The sequence below is a fragment of the Esox lucius genome, chromosome 3, assembly GCF_011004845.1.
Source record: "Esox lucius isolate fEsoLuc1 chromosome 3, fEsoLuc1.pri, whole genome shotgun sequence".
Taxonomy (NCBI): Eukaryota; Metazoa; Chordata; class Actinopteri; order Esociformes; family Esocidae; genus Esox; species Esox lucius.
Window position 1 is genome coordinate 1,771,224 of NC_047571.1, and position 20,540 is coordinate 1,791,763.

General features: G+C 44.3%; 1 protein-coding gene across 1 annotated transcript; it reads right to left on the reverse strand.

The window, feature by feature from the left end:
- Window positions 1-12,748: 12,748 nt before the first annotated feature.
- Window positions 12,749-19,050, reverse strand: LOC117594260. The gene is made up of 4 exons (XM_034291512.1): window positions 18,806-19,050; window positions 18,498-18,705; window positions 17,664-18,367; window positions 12,749-12,789 (listed from the first exon to the last, which is right to left on the reverse strand). The coding sequence occupies exons 1-3, from the start codon at window positions 18,985-18,987 to the stop codon at window positions 17,714-17,716; spliced, it is 1,044 nt and encodes a 347-aa protein (XP_034147403.1). The 5' UTR covers window positions 18,988-19,050; the 3' UTR covers window positions 12,749-12,789; window positions 17,664-17,713.
- Between the last annotated feature and the right edge of the window lie 1,490 nt (window positions 19,051-20,540).

Here is a 20,540-nt window from a genome sequence, read left to right on the forward strand (position 1 = left end):
GATGTTACAGAGCACCTGAATAACTTGAACAAACAGCTGCAAGGGCGCAAAAAAGTTGTCAAGCAGTAATATGACAGCATACGTTCTTTCAAGTTGAAGCTGTCATTGTGGGTTGCCCCAACTTGCCGGTGGTGATGCAGCTCACTTCCCCTGTCTGAAAAATGTGTGCGTGACCCAACATGTGGCAGACAGGAAGCGGTTCAAAGAAAAAAATAATGGGACTGTTACAGGAATTTGAGCAACGCTTTCAGATTTTTGGTGAACTGGAGAAAGACAACGTTTTTTGCTCGCCATTCACCGTGAATCCCTCTGATCTGCCCGTCAACATCCAACTTGAACTAATAGACTTGTAGTGTGATTCGGATTTGAAGGGCAAATTTGCCACAGCTGTCTTGGACACATTATATCAGAATATCTTGCCAGGTTACCCCAAATTGACAGCCCTCGCTGCAAAACTGTTCGGCATGTTTGGAACCACATATCTTTGTGAGCAAGTTTTCTCTGTAATGAGCATAAATAAAACAAAGCTGCGCTTGGCTGCCACTCAGGATTTGACACCTGATATTGATGCGCTGGTGAAAGCTAAAAGATGCCAGGTATCAGGAGTCAAATAAAATATGCAACCCCACTTAAAGTGCTGCATGAGACACCCTGATATAGTTCTGTGATCTGTGATATATTTCTGTGAATCACTGAGGCATTGTGTGTTTGTGTGTTCTTTGTCCTCAGAATTTTCAAATAACTTGGTGTTTTATGATTAATAGTGATGTTGTGCTTGTACTATTTTGGACACACTGTCCTCAGGCTCCAGCTTTATGTTTTATGTTGATCGTATTAAAACAAAGAAAACAATCTGAAGTTGTTGTTTTTAAGTTATATATATATACCATGATTTTACTGGTCCGGCCCATTTGGGAATAGATTTTCCTCCATGTGGCCCCTGAGCTAAAATGAGTTTGACACCCCTGAGCTACAGGATGATCAACAGTTAGTGGGAAACGCTTTTTCTTCACTTAGCCTGGTACATCTAGTAAAGGCCAAAAGTTTGGACACACCTTCTCATTCAATGCGTTATCTTTATTTTCATGACTATTTACATTGTAGATTCTCACTGAAGGCATCAAAACTATGAATGAACACATATGGAATACTTAACAAAAAAGTGTGAAATAACTGAAAACATGTCTTATATTTTAGATTCCTCAAAGTAGCCACCCTTTGTTTTTTGATAGCGCTGCAAACCCTTGGTGTTCTCTCAATGAGCTTCATTAGGTAGTCACCTGAAATGGTTTTCACTTCACAGGTGTGCTTTGTCAGGGTTAATTAGTGGAATTTTTTCCCTTATTAATGGGGTTGGGACCATCAGTTGTGTTGTGCAGAAGTCAGGTTGATACACAGCCGACAGCCCTATTGGACAACTGTTAGAATTCATATTATGGCAAGAACCAATCAGCTAAGTAAAGAGAAACAAGTGGCCATCATTACTTTAACAAAAGAAGATCAGTCAGTCCGGAAAATGTTGCTAACTTTGAATGTGTCCCCAAGTGCAGTCGCAAAAACCATCAAGCGCCACAACGAAACTGGCTTTCATGAGGACCGCCCCAAGAAAGGAAGACCAAGAGTCACCTCTGCTGCTGAGGATAAGTTCATCCAAGTCACCAGCCTCAGAAATCGCAGGTTAACAGCAGCTCAGATTAGAGACCAGCTGAATGCCACACAGAGTTCTAGCAGCAGGACACATCTCTAGAAAAACTGTTAAGAGGAGACTGCGCGAATCAGGAGTTTCATGGTCAAGTAGCCGCTAGGAATCCACTGCTAAGGAGAGGCAACAAGCAGAAGAGATTTTTTTGGGCCAAGAAACACAAGGAATGGACATTAGACCAGTGGAAATCTGTGCTTTGGTCTGATGAGTCCAAATTTGAGATATTTTTGTATCTCTTTGTGTGACGCAGAAAAGGTAAGCGGATGGATTCTACATGCCTGGTTCCCACCGTGAAGCATGGAGGAGGAGGTGTGATGGTGTGGGGGTGCTTTGCTGGTGACACTGTTGGGGATTTATTCAAAATTGAAAGCATACTGAACCAGCATGGCTACCACAGCATCCTGCAGCAACATGCCATCCCATCCGGTTTGCGTTTAGTTGGACCATCATTTTTTTTTTCCATCATTTTTTTTTTAACAGGGCAATGACCCCAAACACACCTCCAGGCTGTGTAAGGGCTATTTGACCAAGAAGGAGAGTGATGGATTGCTGCGCCAGATGATCTGGAGTCCACAGTCACCGGACCTGAACCCAATCAAGATGGTTTGGGGTGAGTTGGACCGCAGAATGAAGGCAAAAACTCCTTCAAGACTGTTTGAAAACCATTTCAGGTGACTACCTCTTGAAGCTCATCAAGATAATGCTAAGAGTGTGCAAATCAGAGCAAAGGGTGACTACTTTGAAGAAACTAGAATATAAGACACGTTTTCAGTTATTTCACACTTTTTTGTTAAGTACATAATTCCACGTGTTCATTCATAGTTTTGATGCCTTCAGTGAGAATCTACAATGTAAATAGTGATGAAAATAAAGGAAACGCATTGAATGAGAAGGTGTGTCCAAACCTTTGGCCGGTACTGCATATCCTAGTGGTGAACATAAAAAAACTGAGTAATCTGTGAACTAGTCAGCATGCAATTGGCTATATCAATTTAGGCTATATCAGTATTGCAAGCAACTATCGTATGGACGGAATTTAACAAATACGTGATTTATTGGTAGCTACGGACCTGTTGCACTTGTTTACCTTGATTAACTAACAAGATACACGTTACTGGTAGCATTTATTATTACAAATGATTAGGTATGAGACTAACTTAGCAAACATGAGGTTACTTTACTGTTATTTAGCAAAAACAAATGCCAACAACACACAAGTAGTAGCTACATTGGGACTGTAGCTAGCTACTGTAGCTAACATTTCATTTAACTTTATTACCTGCACCTGTTTGAACTCGTTACCTGTATAAAAGACACCTGTCCACACATTCAATCAAACAGACTCCAACTTCTCCACAATGGCCAAGACCAGAGGGCTGTGTAAAGACATCAGGGACACAATTGTAGACCTGCACAAGGCTAGGATGGGCTACAGGACAATAGGCAAGTAGCTTGGTGAGAAGGCAACAACTGTTGGCGCAATTATTAGAAAATGGAAGAAGTTCAAGATGACGGTCAAACTCCCTTGGTCTGGGGCTCCATGAAAGCTCTCACCTCGTGGTGTATCAATGATCATGAGGAAGGTGAGGGATCAGCCTAGAACTAAATGGCAGGACCTGGTCAATGACCTGAAGAGCACTGGGACCACAGTCTCAGAGAAAACCATTAGTAAAACACTACGCCGTCATGGATTAAAATCCTGCAGCGCACGCAAGGTCCCCTTGCTCAAGCCAGTGCATGTCCAGGCCCATCTGAAGTTTGCCAATGACCATCTGGATGATCCAGAGGAGGAATGGGAGAAGGTCATGTGGTCTGATGAGACAAAAATAGAGCTTCTTGGTCTAAACTCCACTCGCCGTGTTTGGAGGAAGAAGGATGACTACAACCCCAAGAACACCATCGCAACCATGAAGCATGGAGGTGGAAACATCATTCCTTGGGGATGCTTTTCTGCAAAGGGGACAGGACGACTGCACCGTATTGAGGAGAGGATGGATGGGGCCATGTATCACGAGATATTGGCCAACAACCTCCTTCCCTCAGTAAGAGCATTGAAGATGGACAACCCGAAACACACAGCCAGGGCAACTAAGGAGTGGCTCCGTAAGAAGCATCTCAAGGTCCTGGAGTGGCCTAGCCAATCTCCAGACCTGAACCCAATAGAAAATCTTTGGAGGGAGCTGAAAGTCTGTATTGCCCAGCGACAGCCACGAAACCTGAAGGATCTGGAGAAGGTCTGTCTGGAAGAGTGGGCCAAAATCCCTGTTGCAGAGTGTGCAACCCTGGTCAAGAACTACAGGAAACATATTATCTCTGTAATTGCAAACATAGGTTTCTGTACCAAACATTAAGTTCTGCTTTTCTGATGTATCAAATACTTATGTCATGCAATAAAATGCTAATTAATTACTTACAAATCATGTTTTAGATTCCGTCACTCACATTTGAAGAGTACCTATGATAACAATTACAGACTTCTACATGCTTTGTAAGTGGAAAAACCTGAAAAATGGGCAGTGTATCAAATACTTATTCTCCCCACTGTACATAATATAAAAGTAATGATGTTCAACTTGACCTAAAGCTCTTACCTGAGTCAAATGGATGTGCAAGCCAGGCTGTCCTGGATGAGTCCATACGGCATCACCAAGGCGGTTGGCAGCCTCTCTCAATAATTTTGAGAAACTTTTTTGGGAATCAGATATCACACGCATCTGAACAATGAGCAACAGTGATGATTTCTTTTGTAGCCTACTGTCCTTTTCATCCACCAGAAATGTTCACTCCCTTCTCGTATATTCAAATTCAGTGCTTCTGTTGCTTTGGTCTGAAACTGTGAGATAATCACGACCCATTCATTTGAATATATACCAAATGGAAATGTCTCATGATGAAATACCAGTCACTTGAAATACAAACCAGTGGCGGTTCTAGACCATTTCAACTGGGGGGGCCAGGCTGGGGCCAGGTGTACTGTAAGAGGGGCCAGTTACATTTAGACCTTATTTTTGTCATATCATTTTCTGCACTGCAGGCATTAACAGGCAAAATACCATGGATATAATCATTCAACAATGAATTTGCATTTCCATTACATTTTTTACATTTGCATTACATATTCAGTATTAGTCACAGTAACTGTAATTGCATTTACAATATATTTTTACATTTGCATTACATATTCAGTATCAGTCACAGTAACTATTTGCATTTTAATTATTTTTACATTTTGCATTACATATTCAGTATTAGTCACAGTAACTGTAATTGCATTTCCATTATATTTTTACATTTGCATTACATATTCAGTATCAGTCACAGTAACTTGCATTTAAATTATTTTTACATTTGCATTACATATTCAGTCACATTAACTGTATTCTACGATTTTTGTGTTTTTTTGCAAAAAGATCAGCAAATTCATCTAGATTTAAGGCCTTTGCCCTCCTTGACTAAATACTTAGAACACCTAAATTGCTTCATCTGACATTGTGGACCTGAGATAGATTTTCACCAGCTTTAGTGCAGAAAAACTCAGTTCACAAGATGCAGTACTAACAGGGATTGAAACAGCTATCTTGCATAGTTTAAAGAGCTCAAAGAAAACTTCTTTATAAGGTTCAATGAATAATGCCAGCTCTACTACACTGGAGGGCTTCTGCATGCCACTCTGTATTTTCCTTTCTAAAATTCTTCTGAACTGATGTAGTTCTTACCCCAAGTCCTCAATATTTGATTCATACATTCTAGCAAATGGAAACAGGGAGTTTTCTTTGAGAAACACATCACTTGTAGGGTTTAGAGTTTGGATGCCAGTCATTATTTCACAGTTTTTGCTAGAAAACTTTCTGTTAAGCTCATTGAGCATCTGATCTAAAACAGGGTAGAAAAGGGTTGAACGAAAACTGTCTTTTTCTCATTCTGAATCTGAACTCTGACCCACTGTACTGAGTACACAGTACAATTGAGAGCTCAGCTTTTTTGGTCGTTTTGCAGGGGGCTGTATTGCAGTATCATATTGCTTAGCTGTGTTCAACACTCATCCCTGTAGTCATTCAAAGTCTGAACTAAGGCTTCAACTAAATCAACAGCCTTTGATATGTCAAGTGATGAAGACTGTAGCATATCTGAGAGAAATGTTGCTTCGACAAACACTTTATGGAGGGTAACAAGGCACACAATGAACTGTAAATCTATCTGTGCAAGCAGACCTCTAGCCTCAACAGATCTGTCACCACTGTGTTCTTGGACTATGTCTTGCAAGACTCGCTTAATGGCAGGCAATCTATCCCTAATAGTATGTAGAGCCATATATCGACATGCCCAGCGAGTGTCACTTAGCCTCTGAAGCCGGTGCACCTGGGTACATTTCTTTCTGTATGCTAAGCCATTTTTGATTCACATATGACCCAGATGTGAAGACTTACAGTCTTTCTAGTAAGGAAAAGAACTCTCCTACCTCAGGGATAGCTTTGACTGTATCCACTAAAACTAAATTCAGACAGTGTGCATTGCAGTGGATGTAAAAAGCATGCTTTGCTTGTTCTTTAATGCGTGCCTGGACACCTGAATGCTTCCCACTCATAACTGAAGCACCGTCATATGCTTGGTCTACTAGGTTGTTTTTGTATTCAAGACCATGACTTTCTAATATGTGTATGATTTTGTCAGTAAGCCCTGCTGCATCCAGTCGATCAGCCGATTCAAAGTGGAGAAAGCTCTCATGGACAGCTCCACTGAAATAGTACCTGAGTACTAGAGATATCGGCTCCTTTTTTTTACATCTTTTGTTTCATTTGCCATTATGCTATAGACCTCACTGTCTTTCACTTCTTCTATAATTTTACTTCGAACCATGTCTGCCAAATAACTCAGAACATCATTCTGATATATTTTGCATTATGAATGGAAGTCAACCTTTTTTGCACAGTTTTATCATGCTTAGCTATTGTTTCTAAGATTGCCATGAAGTTCCCTTTATTATCTGACTCTACAGACTCATCGTGTCTTCTTTGTGCAATATTTTGTGTGGCTGTAAGTAGTAGTATTTCTCCTATTGTTTTAATATAGTCCTGATTTTCTTGAACCTGTTTGTTGTGTTCCTTGTTTAGAGCATTTACCAGTGTTGCATTACTTTTTATAGCTTTCTGATAGTCTCTCCATGTAATCATTGCTTGTTTGTGCCGCTCAGACCTTGTATGAATTGCAAATCCCCCCTGTTTGTAAGTTGCCTTCTTCCAATTGTTAAACCCCAATTTTGAATCAAATACCGTTTCTGAGACTTTGGGAGGGCTAAAATGCCTGCAGGCATAACAAAACACAGAGTCTGATTGTATGGAATATTCAAGGGTGGATTTGGTACCAGGCTGCCTTTAAGCTCCTCCTCCGGTCCCCCATCAGAGTTCTTGGGTATATGTTCATCATTGGCTGCACCGGTGGTTCTTCCCGGGATTTGCTGATATCTGCCAAAGAAAAAAAATATATGTTATAGAAGTATGTATACCCTTTTCAGCAAATAGTTTTCATTTACATAAATATTGGGAATTAAGTGCACTTATTACTTTGTTTGTCTAACTAAGTATTTTTCAGATTTTCATTATTTGCTGATGAGAATCTATTTATATATTTATTTTTCCCACTTAATTTTTACTCTGTCATGTATTTTTGTTGTTATTACTACTGTTATGATTACTTATGCCAGTTTATTTATTTGTTTACTGTTTTTTTTCTTCTTAACCTGAATGTATAATGTAAAAAAAATCCTAAAAAATATTTGGCAAATTTTAGATATACAATTAATATCAGGCAACTTCTGAAATCCTCCTGATATCACAATAGCTCATAGCATGTTAAATAAGAATTAATTTAAATCACAAATTGATTAATTTCTATACACCATATAACCTGACTTATTGCACTGCTTTACATATGTATTCAATAGCACAAACCTGATGCATGTTATACGCACTGTTGTGTTCTGCTTTAAACAGCCCCTCTAGAAAATGTGTGGGTGACATTTCTGTTCCACGTTGCCACAGTCTAATAGGTCTAATAACGGATGTAAAAAACGATCGCGACAAACAAAATTTGGAGAAAAAAAATTCACACTCTACATTTAGGGGGGCCACAAGGGGGTCCAAGCTTGTTGTCACAGGGACCCCCAGAACCGCCTATGATACAAACCCGATTCCAAAAAAGTTGGGACACTGTACAATTGTGAAAAAAAACTGAATGCAATGATGTGGAAGTTTCAAATTTCTATATTTGATTCAGAATACAACATAGATGACATATCAAATGTCTAAACTAAGAAAATGTATCACTTTAAGGAAAAGATAAGTTGATTTTGAATTTCATGGCATCAACACATCTCAAAAAAGTTGGGACAAGGCCATGTTTACCACTGTGTGGCATCCCCTCTTCTTTTTATAACAGACTGCAAATGTCTGGGGACTGAGGAGACAAGTTGCTCAAGTTTGTGAATAGGAATGTTGTCCCATTCTTGTCTAATACAGGCTTCTAGTTGCTCAACTGTCTTAGGTCTTCTTTGTCGAACCTTCCTCTTTATGATGCGCCAAATGTTTTCTATGGGTGAAAGATCTGGACTGCAGACTGGCCATTTCAGTACCGGGATCCTTCTTCTATGCAGCCATGACATTGTAATTGATGCAGTATGTGGTCTGGCATTGTCATGTTGGAAATTGCAAGGTCTTCCATGAAAGAGACAACATCTGGATGGGAGCATATGTTGTTCTACAACTTGGATATAACTGTCAGCATTGATGGTGCCTTTCCAGATGTGTTGGCTGCCCATGCCACACGCACTCATACAACCCCATACCATCAGAGATGCAGGCTTCTGAACTGAGCGCTGATAACAACTTGGGTTGTCCTTGTCCTCTTTAATCCGGATGACATGGCGTCCCAGTTTTCCAAAATGAACTTCAAATTTTGATTTGTCTGACCACAGAACACTTTTCCACTCTGCCACAGTCCATTTTAAATGATCCTTTGCCCAGAGAAAACGCCTGCGCTTCTGGATCCTGTTTAGATTTGGCTTCTTTTTTAACCTATAGAGTTTTAGCCGGCAAAGGCGAATGGCATGGTGAATTGTGTTCACCGACAATGTTTTCTGGAAGTATTCCTGAGCCCATGTTGTGATTTCCATTACAGTATCATTCCTGTATGTGAAGCAGTGCTGTCTGAGGGCCCGAAAATCACAGGCATCCAATATGGTTTTCCGGCCTTGACCCTTACTCACAGAGATTGTTCCAGATTCTCTGAATCTTTGGATGATATTATGCACTGTAGATGATGATAACTTCAAACTCTTTGCAATTTTTCTCTAAAAAAACTCCTTTCTGATATTGCTGCACTATTTTTTGCCGCAGCATTGGGGGAATTGGTGATCCTCTGCCCATCTTGACTTCTTAGAGACACTGCCACTCTGAGAGGCTCTTTTTATACCCAATCATGTTGACAATTGACATAATAAGTTGCAAATTGGTCCTCCAGCTGTCCCTTATCTGTACATTTAACTTTTCCGGCCTCTTATTGCTACCTGTCCCAACTTTTTTGGAATGTGTAGCTCTCATGAAATCCAAAATGAGCCTATATTTGGCATGGCATTACAAAATGTCTCACTTTCAACATTCTATATGTTATCTATATTCTATTGTGAATTAAATATAAGTTTATGACATTTGTAAATTATTCCATTCCTTTTTTACTCACAATTTGTACAGTATTCCAACTTTTTTGGATTCGGGTTTGTAAATATATGTGGTATTATATCATAAAAGTACCTTGAAATGAATAGAAGTAATCCTTTGAAAATATAATTTTGAAACAAAAACCTATTTATTTATGTATTAATTCATTTATATACTTATATTTATTGCCTCATTTCTTTTTTTTCAGGATGTATTTCATAGCCATATTTATTTATTTATTTAATATTGACATAAATGGCATTCCATATTTAGCTGGCATGGTATGGGGACCTTATATATTTGAGTTCTGGTGAGTGCATTGTATAGAATTGATTCTAAATTATTGCAAATGTGCAGATCACAATTATAAATGTATATTACATTGTGTAAACAGAAAATACAATTTACAAATGAATGTAACATCCACAAACAAATGTCTCATGATCTGCAAATACAAAACACGATCCACAAATATATTTCACTACCCATAAATAAACTCCTTTCTACTTGTACCTCAAAGCAAGGATTTGAATACATGAAAAATTATTTGCGATTATCCCTCACACCTTTGAACAGCAAATTCACTATTTAACATTATATTTGTGGATTGGTTCCTATCTGTTTGTAAAGTTTTGCAATGTCTTATACTACATAAAATCGACAATTGCACAAATTCTGTAAACAAATACATCATGATCTGTAAAAAGGAAATGCGGTCCACAAATGTAATTCAGTTTAAAATTCACATACAAATACTTTACCATATGTCAAAATTCACAATATGCAAACTATTTTCATAAGGTGAAGAGGTATTTGTGAATGACATTTGAGTTTGTGGAATGTATCGTATTTGTGGGTAGCAAACTGTGTTTGTGGATTGGTTCCTGTTTGTTTACAGACTTTTGATGCAAACATTCCGCATTAGATTTGCAAAAACAATCCAATGAGGCTAATAGTCAGCCACCCTATGTTATGATAGTTTCACTTGTAGCTCTTTTATTGTTTCTTTCTTTGCCTAGATGATAATTACAATTGTTCCTGGTTCAGCTCTACGTTGCACAACTACTTAATTCGCAGTTCAGACAACATGGAATGATGTCCTGATGTCTCCACATTCTTGTTGACACTGTAGCATCTACTGAAGGCTGAAAATGAAAATTGAAAAGACGTCCAATTTGACCATATTTACATCAATGAAACATGGGTCAATAATCAAGTCACAAAACATGAACATGCCAAAGAAAATTTTAGGTTAACATTTTAATTAAACAGTTTAAAAGTAAAAAGAAAAGCTTCATTAACAACTTAATTTACTACTTCATCAGATTTGAGTAGTTTACAATAAAACAACATCTGAAAGAATTATAATCATATTTCTCCACTTTAGTTCCCATTACAACACAAAATCGACATTTCAATTAAGATCTTTACTGCAATAAACACTTAAGTCTACGGGTGAGGCCTACAGTCACTGTCCAGACATTAGTTTGCCTATTATTTCCACTATTACGTTCCAGTCTGAACTGATCAAGCTGCAGGGCACACCATATTCAGGGCTCATTTTGGAATTATTTTGTGGCCTCCACCTCCAGCTCTCTCCAGAGCATGTTTCGGTGTCTCAGCCATAGCAGCCTTGATCTCATTTTCCTTGGCAGTTTTCCTCCACTGCATTAGATTAGATTCACATTTATCATTGAACAAGTACAAGTACAGTACAATGAAACACGGTTAGGGTCTAACCAGAACTGCAAATAGAAGAGGGCAGAACATTTAGTTTAGGATAATGTATGTTACAAGTGGGATGTATAGATGAATAGATGTGCAATGAAGGCAAATGCAGTACAAATGGCAATTTTAAATGTGCAGCAAGCGCAAATAGAGTAGGGAAGAAAATGTACAAGTATAATGTACGTCACAAGTGGGAGGAATAGATGTGCAACGAGGAAAATGAAAGTACAAATGGCAATCAAGGCAAATTGAAGGTGTAAGGTAGCATGTGCAACTGAAATGCAGCAATGAGGTTCCCGAGGTAGACATGTACATGTAAAAACTGCAAACCTCCTTGTCAGACATTGCAAAGCATTGTCAGAGTCCAGTAGTACAGAGGTAGTGGTGCACCAACGTCCCTGAGAGGCAGTACTAAGTGGTGGGCGGGTGGGTATGGTTAGTGGTAGGTCATAGAGTTCAGCAGAGTTGCAGTAGACAGAAAGAACGGGTTCCTGAGCCTGCTGTTGTGGGAACAAAGAGACCTAGACCACCTGCCTGATGGTAGGAGGGCAAAAAGTTTGTGGCATGGATGTGAAGGGTCTCTGGTGATGCTGCGCGCTCTTACGCAGACATCGCTTGAGCTGGAGGTCTACAATGGCTGGGAGCTGGATACCAGTGATGTGCTGGGTGGTTTTCACAATCCGTTGTATGGCCTTCTGGTACATTTATTGAAATTGAATTCAGATAATAGTAAACATGGTTTGGTAGGTTTTTTTTCACAGTTATTTTAGCAAGTATAATAGTTGCAGACTGTCTGTCTTTAGAGCAGTTAAGATGATCAGTTGAAAACACCAGAGTTGCCAAGTCCACTTATAATAAGTCACATTGGGCTTTTATTTTTTATTTTTAAGTCGCTTGAAATAATCACGGGTTGCCACCCCCCCATTGGCGAAAAATTAAGTTAGAATTCCAAGCGATGTTATAAGTTTCCACGTTTATTTTTCAAATGCACCGAGCAACACAGCATCATCCTGAACAATTAAATTATTGTAACTTGGCTCCCGACAACTACAGTGGACTTACAGTTTTTTTCAATCGCTAACAAGCGCTTGCCCATACTTTAGATAATTTTTCTAAACTCTTAACACAGACTCACACCTACAAAACACAATTGGCCAAATTGTTCATTTTCTTCTCAAAAACACATTTTGTTAAATATATACTAACTCTTAATTTCAAAACAGAACATGTTTTTCTCTACACACACTAACTTTACCAAAACACTGGAAATCTGACTCAAAATGAAATAATTCTGTCAAAGAGTAACATTTGTTTTCACTTCACAAGGTACATGCAGTCAAACGAAGTACACCAGGTTTCAAAATTCTGGCTATTGTTAAAATTATAAAAACTGCATAGATTTTTATGTTTCAGGTAACATGCAATCCACCGTTTACACTAAATTTATTGGTTTGGAACTGTATGTGCACATGTACAGTAATGTTCACATTCAAACGCATTCCAGTAAAAAGCAAATCAGTTATTTCTTACAGTAACTGTTTACCAAAGAAGGTACAGTAGAACAGACAAGGTTTATTTTATTTTCAAGGTTTATTTACAAAATATCCATGAAACACAAGAGCATTCTGACCAAAAAAAAACAGCAAAATGTGACAACTGCGACCTCTGCTGGTTCACCTCCCCCTGCAGCGGGCGGGCCCCAGCGGTCGACGTCACCGGCTTTCTGACACCACCGTCTCATTATACATTTCACCTGTGTCTCGTTTAATGCACCTGTTCCTCATCATCGCTGTTTCCCCCCGGTATATATGTTCCCTCTGCTCCCCCTGTCTTTGTGTGTGATTGTCTCTGACTACTAAAGAGCTGTACGACGCTTCGTCACCTGTATATACATATCTTGTATTGGTTCGTGAGGATACCATTAAAAAGATCCTTCCACCACGCCTTCTCCTGCTCCTCCTTGTCCATCCAAACCCCGAAGCCGTGACAGAATCACACACCAAGACGACAACAAGGATATGGAGCAACAAGGAGCCACAGGCGAGGCCGGTGTTGCGGAGGTGGTAAAAGTACATTCAACCTTGCTGGCCAGCCTAGGCGCCGCGATGGACACTGTGTTGAAAGCGGTGCAGCGCCTAGAGCTGAGCCAGTGGAACCCCGCAGCACCGGCCGTCTCTCCACCTCCCCAAGCCGCATCGCCCAGCATGGGAGCGATGCCCATTCCGCTGCCCAGGGCCTACGACGGGGCGGCGGACCGCTGCCAGGGTTTCCTGCTACAACTGGACATCGCGCTCCAGGCGATGCATCCTGCGCCGACCGAAGCCCAGAAGATCTCTTCACTCGTCTCCTGCCTGTCTGGGAAAGCCCTGGAGTGGGCCACCGCCGTTTGGAACATCGAGCAGCCCACCCAGGGCAGCTACGCCGAGTTCACCCGCCGCTTCCGAGTCGTGTTTGACCATCCTCACGAAGGGAGAGAGGCGGGTGAACGACTGTTCCACTTACGGCAGGAGACGAGATCGGCGCAGGAGTTCGCTCTGGAATTCCGGACCCTGGCAGCGGGATCGGGGTGGAACGAGCGGGCTCAGATCGACCACTACCGGTGTAGCCTTCGCGAGGACGTCCGGAGGGAGCTGGCTTGTCGAGACGTGTCCCTCTCCTTTGACCAACTGGCGGACATGTCCATCCGTCTCGACAACCTGCTAGCTGCCCGAGGACGTCCCGGAAGAGGCCCGCCCGTTCCACCCTGCCAACCAGACGCCGCCGTCCCCATGGACCTGGGGGCGGCTGCGCTGTCGGGCAGGTGTAGGGGAGGAGAGGTGCGGAGTGCCTCCAAGAGGAAACGAGGCCGTACAACCACGCCGCACCGCACCTCCCTCCCCGAGTCAAGAGGTGACAGGCAGGGCACTTCCGCATCACCCCAGGTAGCACATGCACATTCGCCACTAACCTCTTCCCTCTCTATGTGCACTGTCCCTGTTAGGTTCCCCGGCTTTCCGCTGCTTTCCCGGTGTAAGGCGCTGGTAGACTCAGGCGCAGCCGGAAATTTCATGGATAGGTCTTTTGCCCTGCGGTCACGCATACCCCTTCAGGCCCTCGACACCCCCCTGCCCATGAGAGCTCTAGACAGCCGGCCACTAGGGTCAGGTCTGGTCACGAGTTGCACTATTCCCCTCCTCCTGGTCTAGTCGACGTCTGTCGGGGTGGTCGCGGAAGTGCCAGGGTAGGTGTTTGGGTGTTTCCGTTGGCTCGACCTCGGTGGAGAGTCCAGACAGTGCGCCCGCCGTGCCCATTCCCCCCGAATACAGGGACTTGGCTACGGTTTTCTCCAAAGCCAAGGCTGCTGTGTTGCCACCACACCGGCTGGGGGATTGTGCGATAGACCTCGTTGACGGAGCCGCACTCCCGAAGGGTCACGTGTATCCACTGTCCCGCACCGAAACGGAGACTATGAACGCCTACGTTAAGGAAGCGTTGGAACAGGGCTACATCAGGCCCTCCAAGTCACAGGTCTCCTCGAGTTTCTTTTTTGTGAAAAAGAAGGACGGTGGTTTGCGCCCGTGCATCGATTACCGGGCGCTGAACAAGATCACCATTCCGTTCCGCTACCCTCTCCCTTTGATCTCTGCGGAGGTGGAGAGGATGCACGGGGCCCGCTTTTTCACTAAATTAGACCTCAGGAGTGCCTATAACCTGGTGCGTATCCGGGAAGGAGACGAGTGGAAAACCGCTTTTAGTACCACGTCTGGCCATTACGAGTATTTAGTGATGCCGTACGGGTTGATGAATGCTCCTTCAGTCTTCCAGTCCTTCGTCAACGACGTATTCCGGGACTTGTTGTGCGAAGGAGTGGTAGTGTATATTGATGACATCTTGATATTCACTGCCACCCGCGCTAAACATGTCTCGTTAGTGCGCAGAGTGCTGGCTCGACTGCTGGAGCATGACCTGTACGTGAAAGCCGAGAAGTGTCTGTTTTTCCAGTCGTCTGTGTCCTTCCTGGGATATCGCTTTTCCAGCACAGGTGTGGCTATGGAGGAGCCTCACATTGACGCCGTGCGTAATTGGCCGACCCCATCCACGGTTAAGGACGTGCAACGTTTCTTAGGCTTCTCTAATTACTACAGGAGGTTTATCCGGGGCTTTAGCCAGGTCGCGGCTCCGATCACCTCCCTTCTGAAGGGGGGGGCGACCCGGTTGCGGTGGACCGTGGACGCGGAGCGGGCGTTTGTGGAACTGAAACACCGTTTCACCACCGCTCCGGTCCTGGCCCATCCCGACCCGTCGCTCCAGTTCATCGTGGAGGTGGACGCGTCCGATTGTGGGCTCGGTGCCATCCTCTCCCAACGGACGGGGTGTCGTAACACGCTCCGTCCCTGTGCCTTCTTCTCCCAGAAGCTCAGTGCGGCGGAGCGGAACTACGACATTGGTGATCGTGAGCTGCTGGCCGTGGTTCGAGCGCTGTCGGCGTGGAGGCACTGGTTAGAGGGGGCTAAACACCCTTTCCTCGTCTGGACTGACCACCGGAACCTGGAGTACATGCGGGCAGCGAGGAGGCTGACCCCTCGCCAGGCAAGGTGGGCTATGTTCTTCACCCGGTTTGTGTTTACTCTCACCTACAGGCCGGGGAGTAAGAACGTCGGGGCTGACGCGCTGTCCCGCCAGCATGACACGGAGGAGAGGCCAGTGGATGATGCTCCCGTGCTCCCGGAGTCATGCATCGTGGCACCGGTGGTATGGGAACTGGACGCGGACATCGCCGGAGCGCAGCGCGACGAGCCCTCTCCGCCCACATGCCCTGAGGGCCGTACGTATGTGCCGGCGTCTGTCCGCGACCGCCTCATCTACTGGGCGCATACATCTCCCTCATCCGGTCATCCTGGCATCGGGCCAACAGTGCGCGCCCTGGCCGGTAAGTACTGGTGGCCCACTTTAGCCAAGGACGTGAGGGTATACGTCTCTTCCTGCTCGGTGTGTGCCCAGAGTAAGGCACCCCGGCACCTACCTGTGGGCAAGTTGCACCCCTTGCCCATTCCACAACGACCATGGTCCCACATTTCTGTTGATTTCTTGACGGATCTCCCCCCTTCCCAGGGCCATACCACCATCCTGGTCGTTGTGGATCGGTTCTCGAAGTCCTGCCGCCTCTTGCCTCTGCCCGGCCTTCCTACTGCCCTGCAGACCGCGGAGGCCCTGTTCACACACGTCTTCCGGCACTATGGGGTGCCCGAGGACATCGTGTCTGACCGGGGTCCCCAATTCACGTCTAGGGTGTGGAAGGCATTTATGCAGCACCTGGGGATCTCGGTCAGCCTGACCTCGGGCTACCATCCCCAGTCCAACGGGCAGGTGGAACGGGTCAATCAAGAAGTGGGTAGGTTCCTCCGGTCCTACTGCCAGGACCGGCCGGGGGAGTGGGCAGAGTTTCTGCCGTGGGCGGAATACGCACTGAATTCTCTGCACCACTCCTCCACGGGCGTGACGCCTTTCCAGTGCGTCCTGGGCTACCAGCCGGTCCTGGCGCCGTGGACGCCGAGCCAGACCGGTACCCCTGCGGTGGACGACTGGTTCCGGCGGGCAGCGGGCACATGGGAGGCAGTACAATCCCGCCTCCGGCTCGCTGTCCGCCGTCAAAAGACCTCTGCGGACCGCCACCGCGGGGAGGCCCCAGTGTATCGGCCGGGCGACCGGGTCTGGCTCTCGTCCAGGGACCTGCCCCTCCGCCTGCCCTGCCGGAAGCTGGCCCCGCGGTTTGTGGGGCCCTTTAAAGTCCTGAGGAGAGTCAACGAGGTAACATATCGGTTACGCCTTCCCCCCGACTACCGTATTAACCCCTCGTTCCATGTGTCTCTCCTCAGGCCGGTGGTGGATGGTCCCCTTCAGGGGTGTGAGGTGCGGGAGGTTCCCCCTCCCCCTCTGGACATCGAGGGGGCCCCGGCGTACTCTGTCCGCTCCATCATCGACTCGAGGCGCCGGGCGGGGGGCCTCCAGTACCTCGTGGAGTGGGAGGGGTACGGCCCGGAGGAGCGGAGCTGGGTTCCGGTGAAGGACGTCCTGGCTCCCGTCCTTATCCGCGACTTCCATCAGCGTCGGCCGGATCGCCCTGCTCCGCGCCCCCCGGGTCGGCCCCGAGGCCGGTGTCGTCGCGCGGCTGGGGCCGCGCGTCAGAGGGGGGGTACTGTGACAACTGCGACCTCTGCTGGTTCACCTCCCCCTGCAGCGGGCGGGCCCCAGCGGTCGACGTCACCGGCTTTCTGACACCACCGTCTCATTATACATTTCACCTGTGTCTCGTTTAATGCACCTGTTCCTCATCATCGCTGTTTCCCCCCGGTATATATGTTCCCTCTGCTCCCCCTGTCTTTGTGTGTGATTGTCTCTGACTACTAAAGAGCTGTACGACGCTTCGTCACCTGTATATACATATCTTGTATTGGTTCGTGAGGATACCATTAAAAAGATCCTTCCACCACGCCTTCTCCTGCTCCTCCTTGTCCATCCAAACCCCGAAGCCGTGACACAAAAAGCCCAAATAAAAAGGGGGGGAACTAAAAATGGCACAAAATTTATGTATCTAATCCCTGCGATCTTCAGGGTTAGGCCACATGTTTTCGTCAATATCACATCTGATATCATCTAAGGCGATGCACCTGGGATAAAACTGCTTGGTATGTCGGATCCACCCTTGGCAATCTTGAACTGTGATATCCCTGCATCCAGCATCCATGGCTTCAAGTAGGGACATCTGGTCATGTGGCTGATGGTCATAAACCTTCCACCTCCATGCAGAAAAGAACTCCTCTATGGGGTTGAGGAAAGGTGAATATGGTGGAAGGAAGAGACTCACCAGTACTGGGTGGACTTCAAACCATGCTGTTATTGCTTGTGAATGATGGAAAGCAACATTGTCCCAGGTAATTACAAAGGTCCTCATGTTTTCACCCTCCTGACCCTGCTCTGGTACCAGGCGCTGGTGGAGATCATTAAGAAACACAAGGAGGCGCTCAGTATTATAAGGTCCAACCTGGCATCTGTGAAGGAGTAATCCTGTATTTGCCATTGCTGCACACATAGTAATGTTTGCCCCTCTCTGTCCTGGCACATCAACTGTGGCCCTTTTTCCAATTATATTTCGTCCACGTCGACGCCTTTTGGACAGATTGAATCCTGCCTCATCGATGTAAATGAATTCATGAGGGGCCTGGTTGGCTTCCAATTCCATAACTCTCTGAAACAAAGTTTAAGTCATGTCATTACTGTGTCTACCATACTGTACTGTAACCTATTACTGTGTAGGTAACCTACTTGCAAAGTGCAAAGGTTATATAACTGGACATTGAATTGAATATACACTATACCTGGACATATTGTCGTCGTAGCTCCTTGACTCTCCCACTGATGCTGATGCTTTCTATATTGGCAAATATCTCATGGTCCTCCACAATTCTAGTTTTGATTTCATGCAGTTTAATTGCATTATTTGCAACAACCATTTCTACAATGGCAAGCTCTTGATCATTATTGGGGAGCTTTCCTCTTCCCCCAGAGGGTGGAAGACGTTGCATTCTGTAGAGAAAAATAAAAATATCAACATATGCATTACTGTATGACCTTATTGACATGTCAAATGAGAATAGGAACAAACCATGTAAAATGCAATACTTACCTGTTGGTTTGTTGAAAGATGCGAATAATGGAGGCAACCGTTGACCGACTCAAATTGGGTTGGACTCTTTCACCAGCCTCTCTTAGTGAGAGACCGTGGTTGATTACATGGTCAATGATAGTGGCACGAATTTCATCACTGACTACTGTTCTTGCAGCCCTTGGAATGCCACCACCACGCATTCTTACACCTCTACCTTGCCCTCTCCTTGGGCCTGCACCTGCACCTCTCACTGCTCCTCTCACTGCTCCTGTCACTGCACCTCTTACTGCTCCTCTCACTGCACCTCCACCTCTCACTGCACCTCTTACTGCTCCTCTCACTGCACCTCCACCTCTCACTGCACCTCTTACTGCTCCTCTCACTGCACCTCTTACTGCAACTCCACCTCTCACTGCACCTCCTTCTGCATCTCTCACTGGACCTGGTCTTCTCCCTGGGCCCCTTGCTCTTCCTCTTCCTCGTCCAGACATTACAATGTTTGTCTTTTTCTGTTACTGTTTCCAAAAACATCACTCCTTAAAGTCCTCCTTTTATAGTAATAGAAAAAATAAGCCCCTGCCACTGAGTCTAAGCCAGACTGGAATCAGCTGTGGTTGGCCCAATTCACCAAACATAAATCAGCTGTGTCAATAATTCAATTGTTTGTTTATTATCAGCTGAGATATATTTTTGATATATTTTGTTTTTGAACTGATATCATTTCAGAAGCAGAGGTTTTTATACTGTATTTAATGTTTGGAATATTGTTTTTGCTATTGTGGGATGTTGTGTGTTAACATTTGTAAATACTACAAAAACAATCCATAATTTTGTTGGGAGGTATAGCTTGTCTGTTAAGAAAATGTAAGCATTGTGGAAATGTGTTCACTGACTGCATATTGTGTGAAAACGACATTAAATGTGTGAATGGTATGGCCACAAAAGACCGATGCTGTGCTAATTGTGTTTAGAGTTTTGAAAATGTGACTACTGTTTGGACAAACGCTTGTTAGCGACTGAAAAAAACTGTAAAATGTCTACACACCCTTGTTAAAATGCCAGGTTTTTGTGATGTAAATGAATGAGACAAAGATAAATCATGTAAGAACTTTTTCCATTTTAATATGACCTATAATGTGAACAATTAAATTAAAAAAACAACTAAAATCTTCGAGGGGGATAAATGAAAAATAAAAACCTTACAATAGCCTGGTTGCATAAGTGTGCACACCCTCTTTTAACTGGGGATGTGGCTGTGTTCAGAATTAACCAATCACATTCAAACTCATGTTAAATAGAACTCATTACACACCTGCCATCGTTTAAAGTGACTTTGAATAATCACAAATAAAGTTCAGCTGTTCTTGTAGGATTTTCCTGACATTTTCTTAGTTGCATCTCAGAGCAAAAGCCATGGTCAGCAGAGAGCTTCGAAAGCATCAGAGGGATCTCATTGTTAAAAGATATCAGTCAGGAGAAGGGTACAAAAGAATTTCCAAAGCATAAGATATACCATGGAACACAGTGAAGAGAGTCATCATCAAGTGGAGAAAATGTGGCACAACAGAGACATTACCAAGAACTGGAAGTCCCTCCAGAATTGATGAAAAGACGAGAAGAAAACTGGTCAGGGGGGCTTCCAAGAGGCCTACAGCAACATTAAAGGAACTGCAGGAATTTCTGGCAAGTACTGTCTGTGCACTACATGTGACAACAATCTCCTGTATGCTTCATATGAATGGGCTATGGGGTA